Source organism: Colias croceus, chromosome Z (assembly GCF_905220415.1).
Source record: "Colias croceus chromosome Z, ilColCroc2.1".
In the NCBI taxonomy this organism is placed as follows: Eukaryota; Metazoa; Arthropoda; class Insecta; order Lepidoptera; family Pieridae; genus Colias; species Colias croceus.
Genome location: NC_059568.1, coordinates 2,816,818 through 2,836,324, shown reverse-complemented (window position 1 = coordinate 2,836,324; position 19,507 = coordinate 2,816,818). Strand labels below are relative to the sequence as shown.

The 19,507-nt window shown below is 36.2% G+C and overlaps 4 protein-coding genes across 9 annotated transcripts; 3 read left to right on the top strand and 1 right to left on the bottom strand.

The window, feature by feature from the left end:
• The first annotated feature begins 1,631 nt into the window (after positions 1-1,631).
• LOC123705183 (enolase-phosphatase E1-like) lies at positions 1,632-3,210 on the top strand. 2 transcript variants are annotated; one of them, XM_045653853.1, is made up of 2 exons: positions 1,632-2,706; positions 2,955-3,210. In XM_045653853.1, exons 1-2 carry the CDS (start codon positions 1,746-1,748, stop codon positions 3,122-3,124), a joined length of 1,131 nt encoding a protein of 376 aa, XP_045509809.1. In that variant the 5' UTR covers positions 1,632-1,745; the 3' UTR covers positions 3,125-3,210. The 2 variants fall into 2 exon arrangements, with proteins under 2 accessions (XP_045509809.1, XP_045509808.1); XM_045653852.1 differs by having other exon boundaries at positions 1,641-2,706; positions 2,952-3,210.
• A 23-nt stretch (positions 3,211-3,233) lies between these two features.
• Positions 3,234-8,293, top strand: LOC123705186 (THAP domain-containing protein 1 A-like). The gene is made up of 3 exons (XM_045653859.1): positions 3,234-3,606; positions 7,770-7,956; positions 8,101-8,293. Exons 1-3 carry the CDS (start codon positions 3,527-3,529, stop codon positions 8,257-8,259), a joined length of 426 nt encoding a protein of 141 aa, XP_045509815.1. The 5' UTR covers positions 3,234-3,526; the 3' UTR covers positions 8,260-8,293.
• Positions 8,294-11,972: 3,679 nt separating this feature from the next.
• LOC123705184 lies at positions 11,973-14,392 on the top strand. Of its 5 annotated transcripts, none has more exons than XM_045653856.1 (7): positions 11,973-12,157; positions 12,402-12,602; positions 12,790-12,969; positions 13,045-13,117; positions 13,202-13,300; positions 13,733-13,801; positions 14,105-14,392. In XM_045653856.1, exons 2-7 carry the CDS (start codon positions 12,411-12,413, stop codon positions 14,380-14,382), a joined length of 891 nt encoding a protein of 296 aa, XP_045509812.1. In that variant the 5' UTR covers positions 11,973-12,157; positions 12,402-12,410; the 3' UTR covers positions 14,383-14,392. The 5 variants fall into 5 exon arrangements, with proteins under 5 accessions (XP_045509812.1, XP_045509811.1, XP_045509813.1 ...); XM_045653855.1 differs by having other exon boundaries at positions 11,973-12,307; XM_045653857.1 differs by having other exon boundaries at positions 11,973-12,602; positions 13,202-13,291.
• Positions 14,388-17,146, bottom strand: LOC123705182 (putative nuclease HARBI1). The gene is given in 6 exon segments (XM_045653851.1): positions 14,388-15,650; positions 15,830-15,971; positions 16,124-16,289; positions 16,376-16,572; positions 16,686-16,961; positions 17,050-17,146. Coding segments are annotated over 5 exon segments (1,152 nt in total). The 5' UTR covers positions 16,926-16,961; positions 17,050-17,146; the 3' UTR covers positions 14,388-15,243.
• Between the last annotated feature and the right edge of the window lie 2,361 nt (positions 17,147-19,507).

Here is a 19,507-nt window from a genome sequence, read left to right as displayed (position 1 = left end):
CTTATAACTATGTTTAATTTTACATAGTAATATGTAACTACATAATATATGCCAAAGAACTGTCCTGTGATTCTTACGCGACAACCCTCCATCGATTATCATCTTCTATATTATATTCCTTAACGCTGTAATAGGCTCTCTGAACTAAATACATTTTTTACATAAGATTTACATTTAGCACTAACAAATTCTTTTTCTACCGTGTGTCTAGATATATTGCTTAATAATATACAAAAATTAATTAGTTATTGTGTGTTCAGTATTTCAAGGGCGAAGCCGGGGCGGACCACTAGTATATTTATATGTATGTCTATGTTTGCAATGTAGAAATCAATTTTTTAAACATTGTATTGTAAATAATAAAAAATAAATAAAAGTACATAATAAAATGGAATAAAAGTTTTATTTCTTTATTACAGTTTAATTTTACATAGTAATATGTAACTACATAATATTATATGCTAAAGAACTGTCCTGTGATTCTTACACGACAACCCTCCATCGATTATCATCTTCTATATTATATTCCTTAACGCTGTAATAGGCTCTCTGAACTAAATACATTTTTTACATAAGATTTACATTTAGCACTACCTAACAAATTCTTTTTCTACCATATGTCAAGATATATTGCTTAATAATATACAAAAATTAATTAGTTATTGTGTGTTCAGTATTTCAATTATTGTGTGTTCAGTATTTCAATTATTTCTTCATAATATTTGTCCATCATCCTTATTATGTTTGAATTTTTTGGCTGAAAATAAAAAGTTTTCCTGGTAGGTATTTGACCAATTTTTGCATTAAATGTGTTGGTCAACGAAGTCCAACATTCATCCTTTAATTTATTCGTAGAAGCATTAGTGTCCTTACTGGTTATAATAATTGAGCAATCTCGTCTTTACTCATAGCCTTCTTCGATTTCTGTAACAGAAATATATGTTTGACTTTAAAAGTGTCCGAAGCAAAAAGTAAGCGGCAGACGATTTTAAAGAAGAAATATAAAGGCGTACTTACCGGCGTAATATCCATTTTTAATAAATATATAAACAGTGGTCATTGTATTGTTATATTCTTTATTTATAAAACTTGACAATGAATCATCCATCAACAATGAATGACAATAATTTGACAACTGACAAGCAATGCACGCGTGCGCGAGAAAAACGTTCCGTTTTTGCTTTCTGTGTAACGCATTAGGTTGTTTAGAAGGAAAATTATCACGCAGATGTCTACAAATATATAGTTCTTTAGTATTAGTTCTTTATTAATAAGAAACTTTATTCTTAAAGTTTATAATTCGGCTGTATATTTAACTTATTTTGTCCTGAATTTTGTGTTATTTTAATTTCAATTTGGCTTATAACGAAACGCACATCTGTGAGTGAAGAGGGCTCGGTATTTTTATGACCAACGGATGTCCGTCGATAGCACGTCAAGAAATAAAATTGTGGAACGGTAATAACGACTCGTAGTTAGTTCTAGAAAAACGGATAGTAGCTTTGATACTATGACGATCCGTTGAATATAGGAACCGGGCATATAGGAACCGGGCATTAGACGTTCATTAGCGCGTTTTTATTTGTTTCTTTTGTTTCTGTGAAATAAATTATAAAGATATTTCGAATACTACTACTAGCTACTACTAATAAGTGTAATAAGAATGTAATGCATTATAATAAGTTGCTATCTTATATGTACAATCTATATTCTCATACTGTCATTACTCATTAGCTTAATTGTATATGACATATACATTTTTGGTACAATTAGGGGATATGAAATATGTTAATGTTAAAATTGTAATATGTTTTTCTTCTACTATTTTCCAGAAAGCTGCTGATGTTAAAGTTACAGACAATGAAGCACCTAAGAAAGACAGAGGTAAAGCAAAAACAGTAGTAGAACCTGAGCTACAAGAAGATGAGAAAATTGAAATTATTGAAAAAAAGTCAAAACGTGGTAAGAAATTGGATAATAATGATGAAGAGAAAGCCAATGGTGTGAATGAAGAGGCTGCACCACCTGCCAAGAAAGGAAGAGGGAAGAAAAATGCTACACCAGTTGAAGAGAAACCTATTATTAATGCTGTCAACTCTGCTGAAGAGGCTGGTACTCCTGGAGAAGAAAATGAACATAATGATGAAAATGCAGACACTAATGGACATGCAGAAGAGGTCCCACCCAAAGCCACTAAGGGACGCAACAAGGCTGTTAAAAAAGAAGTTTCAGAATCAAAACCCCATACAGAAAAAAAAGATAACACTCGTGCTAAAAAAGTGATCAAAGAAGAAAGTACTGAAAGTCAACCAGCTAAGAAAGAAACAGAGGAAAAACCTAAAGGAAGGGGCAGAGGCCGCAAAGTACAACCTAAAGCAGAATCTGAAGAAAAGTCTGATAACGAAGAAGAGCCTAAACCTGAGCCAGCTGAAAAACCTGCAACTAAAGGAAGGAAAAAGGCTCCAACAAAAGCTGAGAAGGCAGCATTGGAGGCAGAAAAGTTGGCCAAAGAAGCTGCAGACAAGGTGTCAGAAACTAATGAAGAGATTGCTGAGACTCAATCTATTGACAGTAAGACTGATGAGAAGGGTGAAGGTGATGCTAAAGTTGATAATGAACCCAAAAAGGGTAAAAAAGATGGAAAGAAAGCCCAAGCCAAAGAAGAGCAAGTTGATGATGCTCCAGAAGAAAAGAGAAATGGGAAAGGTAGGTTAAGGTTTAATGGCTATTTATGATTCTAGGTGAAATTACTAATTTGGGATTATTATTATATATGGGTTTTTTTTTCATAAAAGTTATTATGAAGTAAAATAATTCATTATAAAACAAAAACATGTTTTACATATTATAAATTGTTTTCATTTACCACACGTCATTGTAAGTCATTTTGACATCTTAGATCTTGACTGCTTATTTTTTAATTTATGAAAATATTTCATTTTAAATTTTAGCAGATGCAAAAGATGATGAAGAAATGGAAGTAGAGCCAGAAGCTAATCCTACAAAAGCTAAACGTGGCCAAAAAAAGGCAGTAGAGAAACCCATTGAGCCTGAAGATGTCCCCGATACTTGGAAGCCAACTTCCAAGCGCAGGCGCAAACCTGTTGACTACAAGGGTAATTAACTTTATCATACATTGCATCTGATGTTTCCTAATGATGATTAAGGTTATTCATTTATTATTTATAAATAAACAGTTTTCCAAAATTATTATTTTGCTTAAATTTTTCAAAAATCTTCTATCTGCTTCTATTGAAAAAAGCCTATAATTTGCGACTTTTATAATATTATTCCTGATGCAGCTTGATTGCTTTCTTCAGTAATTTGATATAAATGACTGCTTTCCTTAGATTCTTAGATCATTAAGTAATGGATAACACTCACAGGCGCTTCCCCTTTTGCCGAGGTATAAGATTATTCGAATCGAAAAGTCTTATGCTTTCATAAAAACTATTTGCGTAATCGATTACAAACACTCTGCGTATTCGTAAAACATCGAAAGGACATCTGCGAGTGCTCCGCTAAAATGCCGTTTTGTGCTGTCAAGTCCTGCAGAAACAAGTCAAACACATCAAGTATTAAAAAAGATGGAATAACCTTTCATTTGTAAGTATTTTTTTATTTTTTTTACGTAAATATCAATTTAAATGCAATTTCTAATAATCGTCGATGTATCGTTTAGCGATATGATCAAGACAAATAATCGAGTCATGTGTTTACTCGATCATTGATGCGGCTTCACGAGACTATCATGGAAAGAAAGTATACAAATTTAATCTTTATGAACTAAGAGATAAAGTTGAATTTAAAACGCGATATTGAACCGCATTCCCCACGAGACTATAAAGCGATGTAGCGAGACTATCTTGAAGAGAAATTCAAATTTAATCTTTATGAACTTAGTGATAGAGTTGAATTTAAAAACTCGTCGCTTAAAAGGTCGTAAATTTTTACGACTTTCTTAGTGACGGACTGCTTTTAACTTGAACGTCGATAAAAAAATATTTTTCTAAGTATAATTTGAAATGAGATTTTTTTTTTTTTTTTTTTTATGCAATAGGAAAGCAAACGAGCAGACGCGTCGCCTGATGTTAAGCGAAACGCGCCGCCCATAAGCATCCACTGGGAAGAGGATGTGTTGCTGTCCTCAAAAAGGAAAGAGAGGGATATCACGGGAATTTATTTAAATTACTGCCGGTTTTTCAGGTGCTTAAAGGCACTCTTTTTGAAAGTCTCCATGTTGTAAGAACTCGGGAATACCGCCGTTGGTAGGTCGTTCCAGAGCTTCACAGTTCGCGGGAGAAAGTTTCGCGTAAAACGCACTGTGGAACTCCGCCAGCAATCGAGGTGGTGAGGGTGGAACTTATTTTTCTGGCGGGAGGTGCGGTAGTGGAATTGAGCGGGTGGGATTAGACCGAAGAGTTCCTCAGAACACTCCCCATAATAAATTCTATAGAAAACACAGAGCGATGCTAAATCTCTTCTGAGCGAGAGCGGATCAAGCTTGTCGGATATTTTAGGGTTGTCAATTATTCGAGTTGCCCGACGTTCAATACGGTCTAGAGGGAGAAGTTGGTATTTTGGGGCGCCAGCAAACAGATGGGAGCAGTATTCCAGGTGTGGACGAACCTGTGCCTTGTACAAAAGGAGTAGATGAGCTGGTTTGAAATACTTCCTAGATCTGCTGAGCACACCCAATTTTTTAGAAGCTAGTTTGGCTTTGTCTTCTAGATGGCCTCGAAATTGAACGTCACTCGATATTTGGACACCCAGGATTGCAATGCTCGGTGAGATATTAAGGGGAGTGTTCTGAAACCGGGGAGAAACAAGAAATGGGGACTTTTTAGTAGAAAATACGCAGACTTGTGTTTTTTTGGGATTAAACTCAACTAAATTGAGCCTTCCCCATTCAGAAACTTGATCTAACGTTGTTTCGATAGTATTCACAAGTTTATTTCGACATTCCTCCACGTATGTCCTAGAGACTTGTGAATGGCCGGAGTAACAGGCATCCCCCGTACTGTCGTCCGCATAACAGTGTATGTTGCATATTTGCAACATGTCGTTAATGTGCAGTAGGAACAGCGTGGGGGATAGCACACAGCCTTGAGGGACACCGGCATTAATAGGCAAAGAAGCAGAGCGAAAACCGTCGATAACGACCTCTATGCTTCTGCCTGAGAGGAAGCTGGTAACCCAGTTACAAAGTCCCGAAGGAAGTCCGTAGGAGGGGAGCTTGGAGATGAGCGCCTTGTGCCAGACCCGATCAAAAGCTTTGGCGACATCCAAACTTACAGCCAGGGCCTCCCCCTTACTCTCGACAGCCTCCGCCCATTTATGGGTTAAATAGATCAAGAGATCGCTGGCTGAGCGACCGCGGCGAAAACCATATTGGCGATCACTCAATAGCTGGTCTTTCTCTAGATAACCCAAGAGCTGGCTGTTGATAATGCTTTCCATTATTTTGGAGAGTAAGGAGGTTATGGCAATGGGTCTGTAGTTTGTCGGATCAGATCTATCGCCCTTCTTAGGAATCGGGTGAACAAAAGCGATTTTCCATAAATTCGGTACTACTGCTTTTGTGTAGGAATGTCGAAATAGGCGCGCTAACACTGGAGTAAGCTCGGGAGCACACGTTTTGAGCACTACAGCAGGGATTGCATCCGGCCCACTCGACTTGGATGTGTCTAGGTTACAGAGTGCCTTACGAACAGCTCGTTGTGAAAACCGAATTTCTGGCATTGAGCTTAGTTTACAAGGAATCGAAGGCGGTGTTTTTCCACCGTCATCCAATGTTGAGTTACTCGCAAAGATTGCGCCCAGGAGATCGGCCTTATCTTTGGCAGAGTGAGCCAGAGTGTTGTCACCCCTGCGTAAAGGTGGAAATGACGACTGACTGAAGTTGCCTTGGATTGCCTTGGACAGTGACCAGAATGCTCGAGATCCAGATGGGAGTTGCGCAAGTTTATGACCTAACCTTTCAATATAGGCAGCCTTCGCTGCGGAGATTTCTTTTTTGTAGGCCCTAGAGGCGGAGTTATATTTCTTTTTATAAGTTGCTACGTTGGGATCACGAGTAGCCAGTGCATTGGTCCAGGCTTCGAACTGCTCTTGCTTGCGGCGAGACGCCTTAATGCAAGAACGGTCAAACCAGGGTTTTGACTTGCCACCGACGGGTACTACAGAGGATGGAATGAAAAGTTCCATACCTTGCAGCAACACATCGGTGACAGCGTCTGCACAGGTACTGGGATCATCGTGAGAGAAGCAAACACCACCCCATGGGTAGGAGGCATAGAAAAGTCGCAGTCCCTCCCAATCTGCCGACTTATAATGCCAGACTCGGCGGCAGGTTGCCTGTTCCGGCCGTTTTGCACGTTCGATTGGCACCACACTTCTGATCAAGCAATGGTCAGAGGACCCGATTGGGGCGGTGACCGTCACCTGATAATTATCAGGGTGTGTAGTTAGTATTAGGTCCAGCAGAGAGGGTAATTGACCATCCACATCTGGTAATCGCGTGGGCGAGGAGACCAGCTGTGTCAGACCGTAGGCTAAGGCGAGATTGTACACAGTTCTCCCTGCGTAGTCGGTTGTCCGTGATCCGAGCCAATCTGCGTGATGAGCATTGAAATCACCTAGTAAAATAAGTTCTGCAGAGGGAAACTGATGTAATACCTCATCAGCCATTGATTGGACGTGCTCAAAGAGCTGATCAATCCCATTGTTTCCACTGTGGGGTCTGTAAAGACATGCATATATACGAGGGCGGTCTTTAAAATCAACATGCAGCCATATAATAGAGAGACCAATATCCCCAGAAGTTGTTAGACGTCGACTGCAAATGTTCTCCCTTACGTACACGCATACGCCGGCATGTGGAACAAACGAGTGTTCTAGATTGAAGCCAGGATATGTGAGGTACGACGTGTCCAACGGGGTGGAAATCTGGGTTTCCGTGAGAAATAGCAGGGCCGGCTTGGCCGTCTCGAGGTGGTGATGTACGGCATTGAGGTTAGAGTGAAGCCCTCTTATGTTACAAAAATCCACGGAATGCGTGACTGGCGAAGATGGTATAAGTCTATTCTGTCTGGTGTTTGTTAGCGGAGTGCTTGGGTGCGGATTTATGCCCGCCCCAGAATACGACGGGCTGCCCCAACGCGAAGGTTGGGGGAGGGATTCTCCTGCATTGTGAATGCCGGTACCCTCCTGGGGTATTCTACCTGATAAAACCGCTTCCATTTTTTTTCGAAAGAATTAATAATTTGGGATTGGGAGTGGATAGGAGAAGGATGGGAAGGGGATGGGAGATGGATGGGAAAAGGGTGGGACAAAGGGAGGAAGGGAGACGGGATAGGAGGAGGAAAGGAAGGGAATGGGTCTCCGGACCCCTCACTCACCGAACGAAACGCGGCAATGCCACTATAACGCCGATCTTCTGTGAGGGTGTGGTAACTTCCCCGGTGCGAGCGTGACCCAGTGTTAAAGCATGCTCGACTCCCACTTTAAAAAATGAGATGAGAATTAATCTTTATTATATTAAAATTTTACACAACTACATAAAAAGGAGTATAATGTTTATTTTGTAAGTCTTGTATATATTTATTAAAATTAACCTACGCTCGTTTACTTTTAACTAGCAGAACATTTTAATGGTACGGAACCCTTCGTGCGCGAGTCCGACTCGCACTTTTTTGTAATGTTAATCTTGTTACCCTTTCTATTATGTAATTTTTTTATATGTATGTATTATATTACGTATATTTCAGATTTACAAAAAATCCTGCTTTAAGGCTAAGGTGGATTGAATGCTGTGGGAGAAAATCAGAATGGGTACCTAAACGCACAAGCACTATTTGTTCCCGACATTTTGATACGTCCCAATTTGAATGTTTGCAAAATCAACGGCGCAAGCTAAAGAACGATGCTGTGCCCACTTTGTTCTTAACAGATTTTGTAAGTATTTCGATTATTAGCGTTAGCGTATTAGTGCGCGCTAAACATCATGAAATAATTGTAAGAATAATTGAGCTGATTATGATGAATGAATTAGCTTTTTTTATAAATTGATTCTGTAATAACTATATTACAATATTGTAGGAGAACCAATCAAAATCGAAAATCAATGTTTCAAAAGGATCTGCATCAGATACAGCACCAGATAATATTATGATGATGGAATGTGAAGTTTATGTATGTATATTTACAGTATGTAGCTTCATGTTGTACACAATTTTAATACATTTATTACACCTTTAATTGCATTTTAATTTTCTAGGAGAAAAATAAATTATATATACAGGGTTACAGGGAAAGTCGATGTAGATCCGTTAAGGGCATGTAGTACACATCATTTCTGAATGATTTCACTATGTAACCCCCCATCCTAAACTTAACCGTTTTCGAGATATTCGAGTTTTAATTTTTTTTATGAAAATGCCCAATTTTTCGGCTATTCAATTGAATATTTTGAATATTTTTGACTCTTATGATTATTTTTTTTGTTTTTTACATGAAGAATGAGATGCTTAATTACCTCAATGACTAAAATTGCACGTAAGTTAACTAAATAGGTCATTGTAGACGATCGAAACTTAAGAAAATAAGTACAAATTATAAAAAAATATTTTTCTTTTCTGGATATCTCAAAAAATTATTATGGCACTTGCTCTGCAGATATGCTTAAAAATATCTACATTTTATCAGCTATCCAACGAGGTATAACAACCTAGGGTTGTATTTAAACTCATAGAAAAAAACATAGTTGAAAAGGTTCAGGTAGTAGGTCTAACGGGTCCCTCGGATATTGTCCTTCAAGTTAATCCGGTGCATGTGAGCGAGACAACTTTCGATTTATGCAGATGAGAGTGAGAAAAATAATGTGCAAAAACAAGTTTGGGGATACAACATACCCATTGTTTTGTATTTGGTCGTTTGTTTGCTTGCCATCCATTTTAGTCTACTCATGCGATTCGTCCATGGTAGATGCGAATTATTGTGCTTTCGGATTCCCACACGACTTATGTGTGTAACTTAGGTGACCTACTAATGATCTCCCATTACTGCGGGACATGTGGTTTCAACATGATGGCTGCCCTGCTCATTTCAGAAGAAGCGTTAGGGAATGGTTGGACACTAACTATCCTAACAAATGGATTGGACGAGGTGGGCCTTTACCCTGGCCACCCAGATGTCCCGACCTGACCCCCATTGATTTTTATGTATGGGGGCACATGAAGAGCCTCGTTTACAGTGAGCCCAACCCCATATCGTCAGTGGAAGTTCTCAAAGAAAGGATAATTAATGCTGCTAACGACATAAGAAGAACATTAACCACATGGTGTAGTGAAAAGTGGACTACGTGAAAGAATGAGAAAATGTGTGCGAAATAGAGGTGGACACGTAGAACATGAACTATAAAATTTTATTCAAAAACATTAGGTGATTAAATGTTATTTTGAACTGATTTATTGTTTCATTTTGCTTACTACAATCACCGACGATCTGTATGCCAACTATGAGTTGAGCGTGAGTGACTTTGTATGCCACCTAGCGTTAACAACGCACCGATTACGTTATTTTCCAAACAATAGCCAGTAACTGACTAGTTACTGGACGTAAGTGACTACTTACGCTCAAGTAATAGTTGGCGTACTTACAGTCATTATTTGTACGATCGACGATGTGAACAAAAAAAATGCTATAAAACTGAATGATCTCCTAGGTCAGGATAGCGGGATATCGATGGATGCATGAAGGTTGTACCTAGCCGAGGGAGGCCTATGTTCAATAGTGGAAGCCAGTAGGCTGAAATGATGATGCTGAACTCAAGTCAAATTAATTAGATTAAATAAGGACTATTTATTCTGACTGCCATGTAGCCTTAGAAACTAAGTTTCACCTTTGAGGTTAATAAATACCCTAGAGTGTTATACCTCGTTGGATAGCTGATAAAATGTAGATGTTTTTAAGCACATCTGCAGAGCAAGTGCCATAATAATTTTTTGAGATATCCAGAAAAGAAAAATATTTTTTTATAATTTGTACTTATTTTCTTAAGTTTCGATCGTCTACAATGACCTATTTAGTTAACTTACGTGCAATTTTAGTCATTGAGGTAATTAAGCATCTCATTCTTCATGTAAAAAACAAAAAAAATAATCATAAGAGTCAAAAATATTCAAAATATTCAATTGAATAGCCGAAAAATTGGGCATTTTCATAAAAAAAATTAAAACTCGAATATCTCGAAAACGGTTAAGTTTAGGATGGGGGGTTACATAGTGAAATCATTCAGAAATGATGTGTACTACATGCCCTTAACGGATCTACATCGACTTTCCCTGTAACCCTGTATAATATGTGATGTGTTGAATAATTTATACATATTCAAATACAAATAAAATGGCGTTTCATTGTTTTTTCGTATGCATATAATAATGATGAAAACGTTACAAATGACCTGTTATTTCTAATTTCAACAAAATTATTATTTTTGTAATATCGATATGGTTACATCCCTTTAGAGCGATTGTATTATTACGTATATGTACAGAGATTTTTCTGTGTAATCGATGTATGTGTGCAAAAACATGCTAGTCTGCCAATTTTGTAATAGTTTGAGTTTGTAAAGACATGTAAATTATTTTTGTGAATGTGTGATTGTGTTTCAAAGTGTGAGTTACCCTCCCCGCACCAAAATCGGCAGAAAGTTTAGTTAGAACATTTGCCAGCGTGCTCCATCCATTACTTAATGATCTAAGCTTAGATTAGTAATAAAGTGAATATTTTATTTTATATACACCATAAAGTGCATGAATATTGATTAGTTATTGGTATTTGGGATTTCAATTTTAAATAAAACATCTTAATAGTAATGAAAAAAAAATTGTTTTAATTACTAAGTTATGTACTATATTTTAATATAAACGATTGTTAAAGAGTAAAGATATAACTTTAAAATAACAAATCTATAAAAGAATTGGTAAAAAATAAATTTATGCTAACTATTCCCAAGTGCCCAAAATATTTTTTGAGTATAGGTAGATGGCATAATTATTAACACTCACAGAGCTATTAATACTAACACAGTACCTAGTAAGTATTGCTAAAATATTATTATTTGCTTGATATTGGACATTGAAGATTAAGAAACTTCTCCAATTCAAAGAAATCTCTCCATTTCAGTTGAGGACACTAAAAAGAACGTCAACAAATCAGCAAAGTTGTTCTATGCTAATAGAAAAAAAAGATAACTAGAAATATCATCTTATTTATTTTTCTGGTCTTGCCAGGGTCAAACTCAAACTCAAACATTCATTTATTCAATTAGACTACTATTTAGTAGCACTTTCGAATCGTCATTACATAATTATTTTAACATTTACCACCGATTCGGAAAGCAGTGATCTATGGAGAAGAATCGGCAAGAAACTCCATAGTTGCTCTTTTAAAATCATGTAAATATTACAATATATGAAACTTATATCTAACTACATAATATGCCAATGAACTGTCTTGTGGTTTTTACGCGACAACCCTCCATGGGTTTTTATCGTCCATATATTCCTGAATACTGTAGTACGCTCTCTGAACTAATACATTTTTTATATAAGTTTTAAATTTAGAACTACTAAACTCTTTAATATTGTGAGGAATTCTATTGTAAAAGCGTATACCTTGACGTTTCACTCAGTACATTTTAACTTCAGTCACACCCCGGACACTCCATACAAAATTATAGTTTTGACAGTCACACTGTAGAGACTGCAAATGTGTGTGTAAACTCTTTATGGTTGGCACATTTGTGACTAGCGTAAAAAAAAAATTCGCGTTTTTCTGATGAAATACATCCGTAAACAGCACAATATCTAACCATTTTCTACGAAAAACGATAATCACAAATCCAAAATAATAAAATTGCTTTAAGTCAATTTGATTAATGTTGTCAATCTTCGTTGCGTTTCGTCCTTGCGGGGAAATGGGTACCATAACATGTGGTGGCAACTGGTGGTACTACGTATGTTTGTAAACATTAAAACAATACTCGCTCTCATAACTGCGTCACATCTGCGTTAGCAAAAAACTAATAAGAAACTTGTGAAGTGGATGGATCCCAGCATGACCACTCCAGGGATTTTTTTTTGCGATAACTCTTGTAAGTGGGTCTTGTCACATAAACAACGTAATATATTATTACTGGGATATGGGAAAGGTATTCAGTAATCAGTTCGTGAATGTGATTTGTCGTGGTTTGTGCTCAGCGGTGAATATTAGTGTTACAATTTTTGTAATTTTACACAATTAGGTAAGTCTAACTCTTTGTTTATGAAGGCGCTAGTTACAATATACCTATGCATTAAACATACTGGTTTACTCACAAAATATTGTGTATTTTTCAGTTGAAAAAAATGGAACACCGAGTTTCCAAGACTCAATTAGAGGACCTCCTTAATTATTTAATGGAGCATCAGGCTCTGGCTAAAGGCATTGGTTTGGGTCCACGGTCAAAAGAAACAGTCGATCGCCAGTGGGAAGAACTAGCTTCCAAATTAAACGCCCATGGCAGTGGTGCCTCAAAATCTGGATATCGCTGGAAACGTGTAAGTATATTTGATAAATAATTATTTATTTATTATTTCGATACAATTTGAATTCTTTTTGCTCGTATTTCTAACACATCACTTGATTTCACACCGCCACTCACTAAAACATAGAATGTGTGTATTTTTATATATTTAAATATATATATTCGAACAAATAAATTTAAATAAGCTTGCATGCTTACAGTATTGGGCTGACCTGAAGCATAAGGTAAAGGCAAGGGCATCAGCCCAAAGACGGGCAGCTTCTGGTACTGTTGGTGGGCCGGGATGTAAGGACGACTTATCAGAAATTGATAAAAAGGTGTTGGCCATTATTGGAGAGGCTGCTGCATATGGTGATACCCAGCATAGAGTGCCAGCATTTGTAAGAGAGAGAAAAATAGTCTGTTTGTCCTTGAAATTAATATATATTGATTATAATCATATTTTTGCATTGCAGCCTATACCAACACCAAGTACCTCCTCGGCCATCTATGAGGATATCGCCACTGAATGTGTAGAGATAACCATAGGTAAACAGACATTTATTTTAATCAACTTCGGAGTGAATAAAATCTGTTATTTATATAATTTATCCAAAACCTTTTCAATTTTAGAGTCTTCTCCACCACCACCAGCCAGTGAAAGGCTAATAGATATTGGGCAGACCACAACGCCAATATCACCATCAACGAGAGGAAATACTGGTAAAGTTTGTTAGTTGAGCTTATACTATCTACATTACCTAAATAATATAAGAAAAACATACCTAATTAAACAATCAATTATTGTTGTTATATGTAACTCTTAACAATTTAGGTAAAATTCGGTATTTACATAGAGATTTATATTGTACTAGCTTTCCACCCACGGCTTCGCCCGCGAAGTCAAAGAACAACCCGCATAGTTCCCGTTCCCGTGGGATTTCCGAAATAAAACCTATCCTATGTCCCGGGGTAGCCTATGTCCTTTCTCGGGTATCAAAATATCTCTATACCAAATTTCATGCAAATTGGTTCGGTAGATTGAGTAACAGACAGACAGACAGAGTTGCTTTCGCATTTATAATATTTAATATTGTATTAAACCTGATAAATGATTCAAATATTTAAAAAATATTGTTGCTTCAAAATATCCTATCTTATTAGTTTCAGATAGAGTGCAGGCACCAGCTTCTACTGACCCTAACAGGACGTGGGGTCCTAGATCAAATGCTGGTGAGATATAGTTCTAATTGGCCACTTTTATTTTTTTATATTTTTGATGTCAGAACTATCTGACTCCTGACATACAGGTTTTTACCTAGTTTGGGAGTCAGAGACTTCAATATTTCAAAATGTAAAATCTTTTGTCAATAAAGAATTTTTATTTTATTTTATTATTGTATTATCGACTGAGTAAACTAATTTTAATTTTTCTTTTTTTTTACTTGAAAGATGGTGGTGCATCCCATGAACTGAAAGTTGAAATACGAATGCTTTAAATGTTTAGTTGTAATTATAATATTTTTTTCTTTACAGATAGTCCAGTGTCACGGCGACTACCCAGGGGCTCTGTTAGGAGGCGAACTATATCTGATCTCAGGACTCGTCAAAGAGTTGACCCGTCTTGGATCGTTGATATGGAACATAGACGGATCGACGCGGAGCAGAAGCTGGTAGATGCAATAATGATAATTGCAGAGGCTAGGAGGGACGAGTTGGATATATCGCGCAGACAGCTAGCCCTTACAGAGACTCTGGCTCAGGCGCTGCGCGAACTGACCAATGTGTTAAAAAATTGTTTAGGGAATAAATAACATTGTTTCACGTTTGTGTTATCATTATTTTAATTCCAAATTCATTATTTTTGACATTAAGTATTCAAAATCTGATTAATTATTATTCATAGATTATTGAGACACATTTTTCTCATTCACATTTTTAAAATTATTGTTTTATTTGAAAATATTTCATTTGTTTTTACTAATATAGTTATTAATATTTGAAATATCTGATACAAAAATTGAATTAATTTACACAAGTGAAATATGAAGGTAGAAGGTACATACCTACAGTTTCAGTACACATTGACTCATATATAGACATGTTTATTGCATCACACAATCACTCCACAAAAATAGAAAGGTTCAGTACACAAGATAATCATTATATTTATAATCTAAACTAAGCATTCTTCTAATAATCTAAAATTAAGTAACCAAATAATAACGATACAATAATAACCAGAAAAAATTTAAACAATTATTTGCCTATGCCTAAACTAAACTCAATTTAAAATATCATCAGTGAACACTATTAAATTAACTACTTATTATCATAAACTACTTTTGCTATGTATAATATTTTTATCTTTACACAATTATTAGTAAGTACCTACAGATAGTTCAAGTAAATTCTTTTTGAATAAAGTGCTTCCTCACAATCTGTAATCTAACATTACAGGTTCGATATTGTGATGACAGTTTTTCCTAGATTGCCTACGTAATGCTCGACTTTGTAACGTTACATTACAGGTGGTGAGTTAGTGCCTTTATTTCAGTATATTTATTAACCACATACAAATATTAACAATCATATCATCATTGGTTTCTGCTTTATAAATATAAATATTCTTAGGTTTACATACTAGATAAAGTTTGTACAACACTAAATAAAGGCTATGGTCTCCTCTCCCTCCAGAGACGCTGCATAATAAGTGATCGTTGTAAACGACCACGTTCTAATTGATGTGTTTCATCATCAATGCTGATGGTGTCAGATATTTGGCGGTCAGAATCAAGTCTAGTATATTCATCTGATAGCTCTATGACTTCCGTTCCTTGTTGGTAAGCAATGTTGTGTAAAACACAGCATGCATTTATGATTTTTGCCACAGTGTGATGGTCATAATGCAGTACTCTATGTGCCAACAAACATCGCCAACGAGTTTTCAAAACTCCTATGCAACGTTCAACAGTATTCCTAGCACTGCAGTGGACATTCGTGTAATGCTCTTCTGCAGTCCCAGGAACAGCGTTAACAATAGGAGTCAGAAGCCACGGCCGCAGTGGATATCCAGAGTCGCCTGCAAATATAAAGCATAGTCAGTGTTTTATAATGTATAAATTTCTACAACATTGATAACTAAAAAATAAATAATAAAATTAAAATATTTAGTAAACAGGTATTTTTTGAACAGTAATTCTGTTACAATTAACACACAATCGTTACACTTAAAACATTAACAATACAAAAAATAATTACCTAATAACCAAATGCTTTCACCATTATTATGAAGCTGCTGCAAATGATTATTTATTTCCGAATTGCGCCAAATATATGCATCATGAGTAGCTCCGCCAAAAGTAGCACCCACATTTAATATATTAAGATCACTGTCACATATCTAAAAAAACATTATTTACAAGAAATTAATTCTAATATTCTCACAGGATTGGAAACATTGTACAAGTCAGTTTTTTTAATAATTAAAAGTTTGTACAAAATGAATATAGGTAATAATTAAATTAAAGCTTAGTTAAGTAAGTACCTACTCACTATTTGAACATTTCTAGAATGATAGTGTTTTATAGAATGATAGTCTATTTTCTAGAATGATAGTCTATTAAAAAAACATTCTTCATGCTCTGAAGGCTTCACTAATGCCACATGTGTACCATCAACACAGCCCAGGACACCAGGAATTCCAAATTTATTATAAAATCTGGAATTATATACAAAATCAATGTTGTGTAAATGTTAAGTGAAACTTTAATTGTACATATCAAATAGGTAAGTATAGAAATTTACTTGTTAATGATGATATTTCTTTCTTGCTGTGTTTGTGGAAATTTAATATACTTGTTCAGTATATTAATATTATTTAGTGCTGTTGTCACTTCTCTCACAGCATTTGACACACTAGGCTGGCTTAAACCATGCAAAAAGCTCATTCCTACTGGCTTTTGGTATGAACCCGTTGCATAGAAAGACAGAGCTGTTAAGACCTGAAAAGTGATTATTATAATTTAATAAATGGGCAGACTACAAACATGGTCTTACAATGCTGCTAACAATATTATGAATGTATTCAAGTCAAGACTTTACAACAATTTCTTACCTTACACTCTACAGAAACCTTTGTTTGCCTCTTTGATCTAGGCATTAGTGGAGCTAGTTCACAACACAACTCTTTAAATGAATCTTCGGATATTCTGTAGTGTGCCTTGAACTCAACATCTGTCATGCTCAAAGTCCTTGCTTGGTTACGAAGACTTCGCCGTAACTGAGCCACATCATGAGCTTCTTGTCTTCTAACTTCGGCCTCGAGTGCCTCAATTAATAAGAACACTCGTGCCATTTTCTATAAAACTGTCTAAGAAGGTGATTAATATTCCTGAAAGTAAATTTAATATGTAATAATTATTAGTAAAATTATATTCGAACACCTTTTCTAGACCGATGAAAATATTTTGCACACTTACCGTAATATATTTTAATAAGTTTTTTTAAGTAGGTATTCAATGATCTTAGTTATTAATCAATCTTCTAAACTATAATTTTTATTTTATATTGAGATTTTTATATACTACTAGCGGTCCGCCCCGGCTTCGCCCGTGGTACATGTTTACGTTTTCTCTACATAAGAACCATCCTCGTACTTCAAGGAATATAATAAAAAAAGAATTATCGAAATCGGTTCAGCCGTTCTCGAGTTATGGAATTACAACGAAAAGTGGCATTGATTTTTATATATTAGATATTGTTCCTATTACAACCAGCAACAAGTCAACAACAAGCATGAGAGCGTTTTCACATTGTCCGGTCCGATATCGGATATCGGAAGCCGATAGCCGATATCCGATATCGGACACAATTTGCCCTTTCACATTATCCGATAATATCGTCCCGATATCATGAGTGTTGCCAGAAACTGGAAAAGTAGATATATGGAGAATTAAAAAAAACAGTGGATGCATTTATGTTACAAAAAATAAACTTTATTTTAAATAAAATAAATAGTAATAAATAAACTATGTTTTTCAAACCGGTTTAATCTGCTGACTGCGGAGTTTGGATTTGTACCCTCTGCAGAGTCAGAATCTAGTTTCAATATTCAATTTCATTGTGAGGCTTGTTTTTTTATATGCTGTTTTTCTTTTTTTAATAATAGAACATGTTGTGTGGTCGTAGTGAATTATTTTTAGAACTTTTTTATATTAAATCATGTACGACTGTTATGTTCTTATACAAATAAAATAAAATAAAATTCAACTCAGTATTAAAGCGACGAAACTGGCAAATATAAATTCAAATTACATTTACAAATGTAGGTGCTGTTATCTACCACAGAATAGTAAATTATCTACGTAGTACCACAGACTAATAATAATATAGCCATTTAAATAATCTAAGGCCCCGTTTCCACCTGCAAGTAAACTTCTGCAAGAACTGTCCGACAGTCTGTCTGACAGCAGCTTGCATGTGTAAACTATGTTGCAAGTTCTGTCGCGACAGTTTGTCAAGCGCTTCTTGCGAGAAGTTGCGACAGCATGTGTAAACATGACTGCGTCTACTCGCGACAGTTCTCGCAGCTTATCGGTCTAGTTCCGTATATCTCGCAGCAAGCTGCAAGTATCGCCCACATGGCTTTTGATTTTTGTTTATTTGAAATTAATGAGTCGTGAATGCTCTTGTGAAGAATGAAGAAACTATAAAGTCAATAGGATTATATGAGATCTTAAGATGGAATAATGTGATTATTTTTTGAAAATGAAGTGAAATGAAAATTTATTTGTTGAGTTGTGGTTACAAAGTTTTTATAATAAATTTCATGTCCGCACAATTCACCAACAAATTGGCATACAATATATTTATATTATGCTAATTTTATAATTTAACTAAGTTATTATTTAAACAATATATTATTTACATTAGTTCATTAGATCATTTTACATTAAATAGTACACATTATAAATTATAGTATACGATTTATTTCACAAAATAGAATAGAAAAATTGTAACAGTAATTCCTATCCCGTCACTCGCAAGATCGTGTGTAAACACCTCCGCGATAAGTTGCGATAGTATGATGCGCGAGCTTCTTGCATGACATTTATTGCAGCAATAAATTGCAGGATATGTAAACGACTCGCAGAAAGAGGAGGCAGAGCGGGTGCGCGAGAGGGATCCTCACGCGGACCCGATCCGGCGCAGACGTCTTATTGGGCGTCGTCGCCGTGTTGCGGCCGCTTTACACGGTCGTAACGTGCCTCCTTGATGAAGGGCGCCGGGCGGTGGAACGGGGAATGTAATCCATCGTCCGGTTCGGTGAGGCGGCTTGAGACGTGTTCCGCTCATGCCGCCAACGGGAGGGAAGAGCAGGCAAACCATCTTTCCTGTTCTTGGCTTGCGCCTGGCCTAGAGATGGGCTGCCGCCGAGGGGGTCGCGGAAGAATTCTAACAAATACCCGCGGCCCCATCATTAAAGCGGCTCGACGGAACACAGTGGGGTTTTAGTCGGTAGGAATCCGACATAACCCACGGCTCCTTCCCCGGGGGCAGTGGGTATCTTTGGAAGATTTCCCCACTATAAAAAAAAAAAAAAAAAAGGATATGTAAACGACATTGCAAGTAACTCATGCAAGACTTCCGCGAGTTTACTTGCAGGTGGAAACGGGGCCTAAGCACGAACCCAGACAACCAAAATAGTAAACAAGCCAAACATGCTCAAAAGTCGCCGCGCGTTCTTGACAAAATGTAAGGTCGCCGCATTCTAATTCTGAAATTTTAGAGAAAACTCAACAAAATTGCCGTATTGTAAATTTTCTTTTCAATAAAAAGAGTTTGATTTTAAAAAATTCAACTGATAGATCGTAGTTGTACATACAGTAAAAATAACTACAAAAAAGAAACCGACTTCAAAATAGCTGGAAAAGTAAA

Bases quoted from the DNA above. Each gene is read 5' to 3' on its own strand.
- LOC123705186 (XM_045653859.1), top strand. From the start codon at position 3,527: ATGCCGTTTTGTGCTGTCAAGTCCTGCAGAAACAAGTCAAACACATCA. The intron at 3,607-7,769 runs GTAAGTATTTTT...CGTATATTTCAG, and splicing joins GATGGAATAACCTTTCATTT to ATTTACAAAAAATCCTGCTT. The intron at 7,957-8,100 runs GTAAGTATTTCG...ACAATATTGTAG, and splicing joins CTTTGTTCTTAACAGATTTT to GAGAACCAATCAAAATCGAA.
- LOC123705184 (XM_045653856.1), top strand. From the start codon at position 12,411: ATGGAACACCGAGTTTCCAAGACTCAATTAGAGGACCTCCTTAATTAT. The intron at 12,970-13,044 runs GTAAGAGAGAGA...TTTGCATTGCAG, and splicing joins AGCATAGAGTGCCAGCATTT to CCTATACCAACACCAAGTAC. The intron at 13,301-13,732 runs GTTAGTTGAGCT...CTATCTTATTAG, and splicing joins AGGAAATACTGGTAAAGTTT to TTTCAGATAGAGTGCAGGCA.
- LOC123705183 (XM_045653852.1), top strand. From the start codon at position 1,746: ATGACATATACATTTTTGGTACAATTAGGGGATATGAAATATGTTAAT. The intron at 2,707-2,951 runs GTAGGTTAAGGT...TTTAAATTTTAG, and splicing joins AGAAAAGAGAAATGGGAAAG to CAGATGCAAAAGATGATGAA.